At 33.5% G+C, this 13,463-nt stretch overlaps 1 protein-coding gene across 1 annotated transcript in view; it reads left to right on the top strand.

Moving 5' to 3' along the window:
• The window catches only part of LOC141342745 (uncharacterized), a 74,950-nt gene extending 62,773 nt beyond the window's left edge, over nt 1–12,177 (top strand). Inside the window, exons 9-10 of the mRNA XM_073847275.1 lie at nt 10,741–10,895; nt 12,060–12,177. Of these exons, the coding sequence (XP_073703376.1) occupies nt 10,741–10,895; nt 12,060–12,177 (273 nt within the window). The remainder of the gene's footprint in view (nt 1–10,740; nt 10,896–12,059) is intronic.
• Nucleotides 12,178–13,463: the final 1,286 nt, after the last annotated feature.

Here is a 13,463-nt window from a genome sequence, read left to right as displayed (position 1 = left end):
TCATGCTAGTGACTTGCTAGTCTTGCTAAAATCATGCTAGTGACTTGCTAGTCATGCTAAAAATCATGCTAGCGAATTGCTAGTCATACTACAATCATGCTAACGACTTGCTAGTCTTGTTAAAACCATGCTAGTCATGCTAAAATAATGCTAAAATCTTGCTAGCGACTTGCTAGTTGTGCTAAAATTATGCTAGTGACTTGCTAGTCATACTACAATCATGCTAAAAATCATGCTAGCGACTTACAAGTCATACTACAATCATGCTAACGACTTGCTAGTCATACTACAATCATGCTAAGGACTTGCTAGTCTTGCTAAAATCATGCTAGTGACTTGCTAGTCAAGCTAAAATAATGCTAGCGACTTGCTAGTCATGTTAAAATAATGCTAAAATCATGCTAGCAACTTGCTAGTCATGCTAACATAATGCTAAAATCATGCGAACGACTTGCTAGTCGTGGTAAAATCATGCTAGCGACTTGCTAGTCGTGCTAAAATCATGCTAGCGACTTGCTAGTCATGCTAAAATCATGCTAACGACTTGCTAGTCTTGTTAAAATCATGCTAGCGACTTGCTAGTCATGCTATAATCATGCTAGTGACTTGCTAGTCCTGCTAGAATCATGCTAACGACTTGCTAGTCATGTTATAATCATGCTAGGGACTTGCTAGTCATGCTAAAATCATGCTAGCGACTTGCTAATCTTGGTAAATCATGCTAGCGACTTGCTAGTCATGCTAAAATCATGCTAGCGACTTGCTAGTCTTACTAAAATCATGCTAGCAACTAGCTAATCATGCTACCACCCTGGGTACCCTAGTAACCTCATGTCTATCTATTCACATTCAAACTAGATCTTCTAACTATTTATATCTATAAATCTTTCTATTTTCAAACTATTTATATCTATCTAGCCTATCTATCTTCAAACTTTATCAATCAAACTAAAACTATTTCAAACTGAAAACCTTTAAACTTTCTTTAAACTAAAAGCTTTTAAAACTACTTAAAACTTACTGGCTAGGCTTTCTCAAGCCAACTTAAAGTTTGCTAACAAACTTTTTATCTAGTTATTTATGTGCTAAAAATATTATTTAAAAATCTTTATATGAACTCATTATTTATGTGCTAAAAATGTATTTAAAAAATCTTTATATGAACTCATTATTTATGTGCTAAAAATGTATTTAAAAAATCCTTATATTAATTCATTATTTATGTGCTAAAAATGTATTTAAAAAATCTTTATATGAACTCATTATTTATGTGCTAAAAATGTATTTAAAAAAATCTTTATATGAACTCATTATTTATGTGCTAAAAATGTATTTAAAAAATCCTTATATTAATTCATTATTTATGTGCTAAAAATATTATTTAAAAAATCTTTATATTAATTCATTATTTATGTGGTAAAAATGTATTTAAAAATCTTTATATTAACTAATTATTTATGTGCTAAAAAATTATTAAATCTTTATATTAACTCATTAATTATGTGCTAAAAAATGTATTTAAAAAATCTTTATATTAATTCATTATTTATGTGCTAAAAATGTATTTAAAAAATCTTTATATTAATTCATTATTTATGTGCTAAAAATATTATTTAAAAATCTTTATATGAACTCATTATTTATGTGCTCAAAATGTATTTAAAAAATCTTTATATGAACTCATTATTTATGTGCTAAAAATGTATTTAAAAAATCTTTATATTAATTCATTATTTATGTGCTAAAAATATTATTTAAAAAATCTTTATATTAACTCATTATTTATGTGCTAAAAATATTATTTAAAAATCTTTATATGAACTCATTATTTATGTGCTAAAAATATTATTTAAAAATCTTTATATGAACTCATTATTTATGTGCTAAAAATGTATTTAAAAAATCTTTATATGAACTCATTATTTATGTGCTAAACATGTATTTAAAAAATCTTTATATGAACTCATTATTTATGTGCTAAAAATGTATTTAAAAAATCTTTATATTAATTCATTATTTATGTGCTAAAAATATTATTTAAAAAATCTTTATATTAACTCATTATTTATGTGCTAAAAATATTATTTAAAAATCTTTATATGAACTCATTATTTATGTGCTAAAAATGTATTTAAAAAATCTTTATATGAACTCATTATTTATGTGCTAAAAATGTATTTAAAAAATCTTTATATGAACTCATTATTTATGTGCTAAAAATGTATTTAAAAAATCTTTATATTAACTCATTATTTATGTGCTAAAAATGTATTTAAAAAATCTTTATATTAACTCATTATTTATGTGCTAAAAATATTATTAAAAAAATCTTTATATTAACTCATTATTTATGTGCTAAAAATGTATTTAAAAAATCTTTATATGAACTCATTATTTATGTGCTAAAATGTATTTAAAAAATCTTTATATTAACTCATTATTTATGTGCTAAAAATATTATTAAAAAAATCTTTATATTAACTCATTATTTATGTGCTAAAAATGTATTTAAAAAATCTTTATATTAATTCATTATTTATGTGCTAAAAATATTATTTAAAAAATCTTTATATTAACTCATTATTTATGTGCTAAAAATATTATTTAAAAATCTTTATATGAACTCATTATTTATGTGCTAAAAATATTATTTAAAAATCTTTATATGAACTCATTATTTATGTGCTAAAAATGTATTTAAAAAATCTTTATATGAACTCATTATTTATGTGCTAAAAATATTATTTAAAAATCTTTATATGAACTCATTATTTATGTGCTAAAAATGTATTTAAAAAATCTTTATATGAACTCATTATTTATGTGCTAAAAATGTATTTAAAAAATCTTTATATTAACTCATTATTTATGTGCTAAAAATGTATTTAAAAAATCTTTATATGAACTCATTATTTATGTGTTAAAAATATTATTTAAAAAATCTTTATATTAACTCATTATTTATGTGCTAAAAATATTATTAAAAAAATCTTTATATTAACTCATTATTTATGTGCTGAGAAATATTTTTTTAAATAATATTTATATGCAATTATATATTTATTTATAAATAACTAATATATAGCTACATTATGCACTTTGCAAAATATTTTTTAAAAAGATAAAATTAAATTAATTATTTCTGTGCAGAAGAAACATTTTTTTATATTACTTATGCATAAACTGATCAGGCGTAGCATTATGACCATTGACAGGTGAAATGAATAACACTGATTATCTCTTCATTAAGGCGTCTCTTAGTGGGTGGGATATATTACGCAGCAAGTGAACGTTTGCTCTGTTATTACCTTATTTGGAAGGTTCTTGAATAATAAAGATGAACTCTGCTCGTTTTGGCTGTTTCAATTATTGGCTCATTTAGCTGTCACACATGGAGGAAAATTTATATTTAATTACGGAGCTCAAGCCGCTATTAATATGCGGGGCATTGAAGCTGCCATAGTGAATGGACAATAACTTTTTAGGTTCACTTTTGAGATCGGCGATACCACATGCTCTGTGTAACACAATACTACAGCTGCAGTACTTACCACATTTGACAACCACTCTCCTTACTCTGTATATGTGGTAAGTGAAATCTTGTGTACTGCAATGTCACGTGTCCCTTCATTGGCTTGCCTTATTTTATTAGATAGCATTATGTGTTTTCCATTGCTTTCTGAGTACAGACACCAACCCATCCCTGCACTTAACATCCCCTGCACATCCTGGAACATAACATTTATTTCCGTGATCTGCCATTTTCGCTATTGTCCTCGCTTTGTTTTTTCACAATAGACTACCTGCAGATCATCTGATGATTCGGCGAAGCAAATGTTGGGGGCGTGACTATTAATGATAACGACTAAAATGTCTTAGTCTGTGTTATATTGAAATTGGCCTCTTTTTCAGTGGTCTTTTGCAAACACTAGATTTATATAACAAGGAAACAATGCCAAGGTAAAAACAGTTTTCCATTCTATGGCACCTTTTATGTTAATGAAGTCAGTGAATCGCAGATTGTTGCATATGGGGCCACATAGCTGTAGACCAGTCAGGGTCCACTACTGAAAGCGCCAACAGTGGGCACGTGAGCATCAGAACTGGACCACAAATCAATGGAAGAAGGTGGCTTGGTCTGATGAATCACGTTTTGTTTTACATCACATGGATGGCTGGATGGGTTGCTGACCTGGGAAACACATGGCACCAGGTTGCACCTAAGCGTTGTTGCAGACCATGTACACCCTTTTATGGAACCGATATTCCCTGGTGGCTGTGGCCTCTTTCAGCAGGATAATGTGCCCTACTACAAAGCAAAAATGGTTTGAGAATGGTTTTAGGAGCCCAAGAAGTTTGAGGTGTTAACTTGGCCTCCAAATTCCCCAAATCTCAATCCAATCGCTGAACAAACAAGTCAAACAAGTTTTATGTACTTTAGTAATAACAATGAGAATATATATTTTTTAAATAAAAATAAAATATAATAATTTGTGATGTGTCATGCTTCTGGGAATTTTTCAGTGCTGGGGTAACGCAAGTTACATAATCAGATTGCTTTTTTTTTCAAGTAACTAGTAAAGTAATGCATTACTTTTTAATTTACAAGAAAATATCTAAGTTACTTTTTCAAAAGAGTATTGCCAGTTACTTTTTGTTTCCTTTATGTATTTAATCCCATTTTATTAACCAATGTTGATCCAATTCAACCATGTTATTAAGCAAAACTTACTTTAGATTAACTAACATTTGTGCTTTATTTTTCCAAGATTATTCCAAGATCTTTGCTGTTTTCCGTTGATGGACAAAACTTCACAAACATTATTTGTAGCACCTGCCATTCAATAATCACAATGAACTTTGTTTTTTGTTACTTTTGATATGAAACAAAGTTTTTAAATGATCAATTTTTCAAGAAAAAATAGCTCTAGAAAGATGCATTTTGCTAGAAATATGCATCAGAGTTATTATAGTTAACCAAAACTAAAACCATTTTTTCAAAAAAGTACCGCCAGTTACTTTTTGTTTTCATTTATGTATTTGATCCCATTTTATTAACCAATGTCTTTGCTGCTGACCTTTGTTGATCCAATTCAACCAGTCTAATAAGCAAAACTTACTTTAGATTAGCTAACATCCGTGCTTACTTTTTCTCATTGCTGAAGAGTGTTGAACTTCCATCTTATGCAGTTCTACTGTACAGACATGAATTTGCTTTTGCTTCAGTCTTAGGCTTATTCATTTCACTTTTTGGTATGAAAGGGCTTTTACATTTGTTAAAAATCAAACTTTTTATATCAAAAACAAACAAGCAAGCCCTGCATAGATTTAATAAGTAAAAGTAACACTACTAAGTAAAGTAATTTGATACTTTTTTAGGGAGTAAAGCAAAAGTGTAATGCATTACTTTTAAAAGTAAATTAGTCACTAGTCAGAGGTATTTAGCGGAGGTCTAAAAAATATTTTTTGGAACAGATATAGATTTCCATATGGAGTAGTAAAATCCTAAACAGCCAAAACAGTAATCAGATGAGTCAAATTGTATATTAATATTTAAAAGCTAAAATTGAATAGTTTATCAGACTATTAGTATTTTTACAATCTAATAGACTACCTAAGTATACAGTGCCTTGCAATAGTATTCATATCCCTTTATTTTTGTCACATTTTGTTTTGTTGCAGCGTTATGTTAAACTGCTTTGAAAATTAGTTTTCCCCAACATCAGTTTACACTCCATCAGAGATCACGTTAACCGAAAATTGTCCGTCTTTGACGGAATGTTTTAATCAGTGACAGAAAAATCTGAAGGCTGTCTGTCACTTTGACGGAATACACCACACAGAGGGTGATCTATTGTAATACTGTAGTTCCCACCCCTGTCCAGTTGGTGGCAAATGTGCTCCAGACGTTCTAAAATGCTTAACGTGGCTTACGTACGTAAAAAACGACCAGGAATCCCCAAATTTTTGTCAAACCACTTGTAACAAACACTAACTACTATCAAAAGAATGAGCCCTTATTCCACAGATAAAGTGAATAAAATCACGTTAAGCGTTTTCTCCCCCGTAGAAGCCCATTATAAGAAAACAGTTTAACATGGTTTAATTGACCTGAACAGAGACCAGGGAAGACCAAACTTCTGTCAAATTTTACTTATAATAAATGCTTGCTGCTGTCAAAAGAATGAGCTCTTATTCAGCATATAAAGTGATCGCCTCCCAGGGGAGTTGCTAGACCTAAAGCTCTACTGGGGCACAGGCCCCCATTACTCGTTAATTCAGTTGTTGCATGTAGTTAAATGTCTTTATTTTGGAATTATCAACGTAAATTATAACTCAAATTTGAGCTTTTACTGGGGCACAGCATATTTTTACTGGGGCACGTGCCCCAGTAAAAAGGGTCTAGCAACGCCCCTAGAAGTTCATAAAAAAAAAAAAAAACGCTTTAACGGAGCTTAACAATGGGAACAATGGGAACATGGGAAACAATGGGAAAAAAAATAAAAAATTCTGTCAAACGTTACATATAATAAACACTTGCTGCTGTCAAAAGAATGAGATCTCATTCAGCAAATAAAGTGAATATATTCAACCAGTCAATTTATCATCAATCATATATTCAAATTTTTTTTTTTTTTTTAATTCTTCTCTCTTTCCTGATCTTCCCTTTCTAGCCCATACTCATCTAACAACGCCTGTCATATGGTATTTTTGGCACTCATTCATGTATTCATGGCACTTCCTATGTCGATCTGCCTCCTTAGGATGAATCACTTGTTGTATTCCCAATTGTAAGTCGCTTTGGATAAAAGCGTCTGCTAAATGAATAAATGTAAATGTAAATATATCACGTTAAGCGTCCCCCATATAGATCTCCATAAGGAAACAGCTTAACGTGGTTTAACGTATCTTAACGACTGGGGAAAACCAAACTTATGTCAAATATTACTTATAATAAGTACTTGCTGCTGTCAAAAGAATGAGATCTCATTCAGCATATAAAGTAAATAATATCACGTTAAGCTTTTTCTCCCTATAGAACTTCATTAAGGAAAAAGCTTAACATGGTTTAACATGGTTCAACTGGGGAAGACCATCTTCTGTCAAATTTTACTTATAAAAAAATACTTTCTGCTGTCAAAATAATGAGCTCTTATTCCGCATATAAAGTGAATGTATCACATTAAGCGTCCCCCATAGATAAGGAAATAACTTAACGTGGCTTAACGTATCTTAACAATGACTGGGGAAAACCAAATTTCTGTCAAATGTTACATAATAAACACTACCCTTACAGAAAAACCTCATGAATTTCACATGTGTCCACAAATTTTCCACATGTGCAACATAATAGAGCACATGTGGAAATTTTTCATGTGTTATAATTGGTTTTAACATGTGGATCACATGTTAGCTACATACATTTTTAGCTTCACACCCTGATAATTTGTTGACTTTTAGTTTTTCTCAACTTCCCATTTCCTGTTTCCGGTCCTGTAGTAGTCCCTTTGTTGCAAAATTGACGATACACTTTGTTATTAGCTTGTACCTATAATTTATTGATCATCAGTTAGGTATATCATTTTATATATATATAGTGTGTGTGTGTGTGTGTGTGATTACAATAATATAATAAATTCTTGTTATTATTATTTTAACTAATACCAAGCAACCATGACCTGCACACTTAATGGATTCAATGAAGATTCAGCAAAGGATAAATGGATTTCCAGCATTAAAAATCACTGGTTATTCCTGTACAACTATGATAAGCTGTTTCTACAACTTGGCAGTGCTTTCAATGTTATTAAGGGAAAGGATGAAGCTGATTGGTTGGTTCGCGTCACATGACCCGCGGTTCATTATGAGCGCGCATAGTGCGCTTGTACATTTGAAATAACGAACTCTTTTATGCGCGCCGCGCAAAAGACACTATATGTGAACAGCCCCTTTAGCTGTTGCGATGCGGCGCGGAAACTGTCGTGTCCAGTGTATACACGATGTAAGGGTAATTTTTTTAGTCGAAATCATATTTATAACGCTTATTTATATTTTAAATTTCTGATGGGACAAGTTGGAGCTCTGCGCACGCGCATCATTCAAACCATAACGGTCAACATCCCCTGTAAACTCCATCAGTATCTGGCTGCGTCCTGCAGCACTAAAGACACGCCCACAACTCAAGACACGCCCCCTAAAGACACGCCCCCTTAGCCGCGACGTCACCATATGAAAACACGCCTAAAGCTCATGACACGCCCACTAAAGACACGCCCCCTAGACGAGGACGCAGACAGATGACATTCTTTTTTTAAGCGTTGCAAAATACACTTAAGACAAAGAAGAACTAACAGTTTATTTTCAAATTGGCGCAAATCTAATAATTAGCAGTTTATTTTCAAACTGGCACCAGTGAAAAAACATATAAACTATTCAAACACTTTATATCATGAACAAGGAATTTATTTTAATATGGCAAACAAACCAAAAAATATGGCTTTTTCCCTCTCTCTTATTCACTGGCACGCATACTCGCACCTCTCGCAGTCACGCCAGGACCAGCAATAGATACAGGTTCATAAAAAATAGCCTAAATTGGTCCTTAATGACACCCGTATGAACTTTTATCCCCTTCTGTCCTAAAATGGACACAAACATATGCACACACACACACACACACACACACACACACACACGCTCACACCCCATGACCAGCAATAGATACATGTACATAAAAAAATAACCTAAATTCATCATCAAAAATTTTTTAATTAAAAACAAATGGGTCCATGAGCCATGACTGCATATTTTTCTTCTTCAATGAAGGTGTTCCCATGCAAGACGAATTCCTCCAGCGCCTCCTCACATTCGTAGGCCCCCATGGTGAGGAAGCGTGGGGCCTGTACTTCGCCCTTGAAGGCATTGGCTTCTTTCAACTGGTTCTGCTACTTGCTGGCTTCTTGCGTGTTTTCTATGTTCTGTTGAAGAGATCAAATATAACTAGATTTGCAATTCCAGGGAATTAGCAGTGCATGCAAAGGAAACCACTGCCCTGCAATCCACCCAGCTGTTATGGATGACATTTCTGTCTATTTCGCAATAATACTTCATACTGTACATCTCCATGAAAGACTATGGTCTGCTCCCACCATATCTGGTGCTTTTAAATAGGAAACTGTGTCTCCAAAGTATCTTACTATGGAAGTTTCCTGTTCTTCCATGTCGGTAACCTGACCAAAAAATAAACAAGTCATTAGCTATGGGTAAAAAAATAAAATAAAATGCATGCTGGTTTTTGCTGGGGTTTGAAATGTTTTGAACCCCTCAATACCCCAAACTTGTCCTATGTTAGAATGGATGTTAAAAGAATATGTGCTTAATCTGAAGTGTGTTACATTAAAAGAAGTGTCGTGAAGGGGTGAAAACATGCCTATATCTCCACCCGCACACTGCCTTTGTCCAACCTAAGCACTGATATAAGCCTCATCTAAGATTTCTTTGCATTGAAAGGGGGGAGGTATGCAGTGAAACACCTGCAGAGCCCACATACACACCTCCCCTGCCCTGGTCTACCATGTTGTTTTTGTTACTAGAGAATGTACGGTGTGTGTCCAGCCATCCAGGGAGCTCTGGCATAACAGAAATAGATGATGCAGGAAAGGCAAGATGACAGATGAGAGAGGGTGGGTATTACCATGGATACATCCATGTTGACAATCTGACTAAAAAAAAAAAAAAACAAGTCATTAATACTTTGTGATCTTAGTGTGATGCTACTGTGATGCTCTTGACTGAAAACTGACCATGGCATCATCCAAAATGAAGGGATCATTCTTCCCCCGTTTTGCTTCGCCAACAGCCTAATAAAGTAATCACAAACCCAAGTTAAACAGCGACTGTTAAACTGTTAAACACAACTTTGTTGTGCCATGAGTTTCTGTTATGACTGCCTTGAAATTACAAACTTTTACCTCCGTCTCCTCATGTCTTCACCTCCTCAGGCGAAATACTGGGTGTCAAAGGCCGCTCAGCAATTGCCTTGACGCCTCTGTCCAGTGAGCGAACACTTCTTCATGGCTAGATAATGTGGTTTTTGGAGGTAGTTATTTCATTTTCCCCACATCAGAAATGCAAACATTATAACATGAATCCTGCCATGAACAGTTAAATATCTGAATGCACACGTGTGACTTACTTGTCCAGTGGGAAATTTTCCATCAACATCACACACCACCACTTCCTCAGCACTGGCATATCCTCTTGAACAAAACAAAGATAGAAAAACATTTTAGTAAATATGTTTTTAAATATATATTTTAAAAAGCTACCCCAAGCAAATAGAAATAACAGTTCCTTACAATTGTGTAGTCAAAAGGAGCATCCAGAGCAATGTAAAAGGCAGACAGCACAAAAACAAAGAGCATAAAATGATGGGGCGTTGCTAGACCCTTTTTACTGGGGCACGTGCCCCGGTAAAAATAAGCGGTGCCCCAGTAAGATCTCCAATTTGAGTTATAATTTACATTGATGATAATCCCAAAATAAAGACATTAAACTACATGTAAAAACTGAATTTATGAGTAATGGGGGCCTGTGCCCCAGTAGTGCTTTAGGTCTAACAACTATTAAGACATGAACTAACCGTAAAGCTAAAATAATTAAAATAAATCCCACCATCAGCATAAAGATGCCACAGTCTGAAACCTCAGAATCTTCTTCTTCTTTGACTTTCATTGGCAGTTCACAAGCGATGTGTACTACCGCCATCTCCTGGGCTGTGGTGTGATCGACTTTCAGAACGGTAAAGACACGCCTTTTTCTAAAGTTACGCCTGCTCGCGACACGCCCCTGTCTTGCAGGACGCAGCCGGACCCTACTCGTAAGCTGAGGAAAAGGTAAGCAAAATTTGCTTGATAGCCTAGTTTTTACACATTTAATGTTGAATTCAGTTTTTATAGCTGTAATGTGTTGTATTCTTGAACATTTAATACTTTTCTGCTTCATATGTTTGTAACATAGCTTTTCTACTTTTCTGCATCATATGTTTGCGCAGCCTTCGATGAAACAGGCAAAAACTGAGGTAAATCAATGTTAAACTTCAGTTCATACAAATGTTAGTTGTTATAGTTTAAGTTAATTGTTTAGCTGTTTAAAATAGCAACTTAAAGGAGAAGTTCACTTCCAGAACAAACATTTACAGATAATTTAACTCAGTGAGTAAGGTATTAACAACAATGTTGTGAATAATCTGTTTCTGCTCGTATTTCGCCAACCAAAATAGTTAAAAAAAGACCAGTCAAAGCAGTTTTTTTGTTCTCTGCACAGCACAGAGGTGTTTTGTTATTGAATTGAATGAGCGATTTGAAAGAATTCATATTGTTTCGTTTTTGAATGAATCAAAATTGTTAACCTTATAAATAGTCCACTTTGTGTTTGTTTTTGCTATTTTGATCTAGCTATTTTTAGATTAAACACGTTATTTGTGTATATGTCTGAGTAGAATATTTAAAATCACATTTGTTCTGGTAACATCACAGTCAACCTTATACACTTTTTTAATAGAAATTACACACCCGGCCATTCCACTGTCCATCCTGTGTGATTGGCTTTGTGAGAACCTTCAGGCGAGTCTCCTTGTGAATAACACTCTATGTATGTAATCAAAATACAAAAGTGTTTTTGCTCATACTGTTGTTCATTCAGTGTATAAATATTTGATTGCATCTGTTACTATATCTGTGTTTTTGTTCAGACCACTCACCCAAAATAGAAAAATAAGTCAATAACACAAAATTTATTTACACAAAATTTTGATACCATTTTGTGGTATCAAAAAGAAAGACTATGGAATAAACGTTAATAATGATTGAATTTAAATTGTTGTGTAAACTTTAGCTTAGTTTAGCTGTCTTTTTTAAATTAATTGTCAAAAACTATTGTAAATATTTAAAAAAATCATTGATAGTCTAAAAAAAACATCTTAAATTGTTCAATGCCATTTTGGACACTGGATTTTTTTGTGTGATTTGTATCTCTCTTTTTTCCGTTTTTTTATTTAGGACAAGTCTGATGAGTTTGAAGATGTTGCTGTGGCCCTCCTTACAGATGATGACACCAATCCAGTTCAATGCCAATCTCATGTCATCAAATATGACTCAAGTTGTTAGGTCTACTTAGCAGTGCCTTTTGGTGTACTTTCAGGTTTTATCAACTTCATGCCATGGGAAATGTGATTGAGTCACTTTTTATTTTATTTATATTTATATTTATTTATTTATTACAAATTTGCTGTAGCACATTACCAGTTATTAAAGGAAAAGGTTTACTCAGAATTAAAAATTCTGTCATTAATTACTTACCCTCATGTTGTTCCAAACCTGCAAGACCTTTGTTCATCATCCGAACACAAATTAAGATAATTTTGGAGAAATTCGAGAGCTTTCTGACTCTGCATAGACTTCAATGCAAATGTTCCCAGGCCCAGGAAGCTAGTAAGGACATCAGACTGACGTGGAAGAGAAGACATTTTTGAATATGGTCGTCATTTTAGTTTTCTTTGAGCAAAAATACAGATGAGTCACTGAGTTCACATTAACTATTTTAATAATGTCCTTACTACATTTCTGGCCCTGGGAACATTTCAGTTGCATTGCTGTCTATGCAGGGTCAGAAAGCTCTCGAAGCATCCCAAAAATATCTCAATTTATCTTATATGTTTGTGTTTTGATGATGAATGAAGGCCTTTCTTGTTTGGAACTACATGATGGTAAGTAATTAGAATGAAAGGAAAGGAAGTGAAGTGAGGCCAAGTATGGTGACCCATACTAGGAATTTGTGCTCTGCATTTAACCCATCCAAGTGCACACACACACACACACACACACACACACACACACACACACCGTGAACACACACCCAGAGCAGTGGACAGCCATTGCTGCGGCGCCCGGGGAGCAGTTGGGGGATCGGTGCCTTGCTCAAGGGACTCACCTCAGTCGTGGTATAGGCCTATGTCTCACTTCCTGCTTCCGGAACGCGGAGTAGGGTAATAGAACTTCCGGTCATTGCTAGTAACGCTACTGCAACGATAACAACAATGGCAGCAGTTGTTCTTGAAGCGTACCAGGTTGATCTACGACGAAACACTACGCAAGTCTTGGGTGAGATTAATAAAGAGAGATGAGGGGCCTTCTTTTAATATTCTCCGGGGCAGCACTTTCGTTTGCAGTTTGCATTTCAACGAAGAGAGCATCTACGTCTCGCAAAAGTGGTCGGAAGAAACTTAAAATACTACACCAACCCGGTTTCCCTGGAATAACTGGGGGGACGATCAGCCCCATCTATGTATTCCCACCAATGATTGTAAATAAAACAAAATTCCATTAATTAAAAAGGATGTTTTATCTGACACATGTATTACTCTTATCTCTGCTATATAAATACACTTGACTTTGACATTCAAT

This window comes from Garra rufa, chromosome 1, assembly GCF_049309525.1.
Source record: "Garra rufa chromosome 1, GarRuf1.0, whole genome shotgun sequence".
In the NCBI taxonomy this organism is placed as follows: domain Eukaryota; kingdom Metazoa; phylum Chordata; class Actinopteri; order Cypriniformes; family Cyprinidae; genus Garra; species Garra rufa.
Note: the sequence above shows the minus strand (reverse complement) of the source record. Positions and strands in the feature narration are given on the sequence as shown.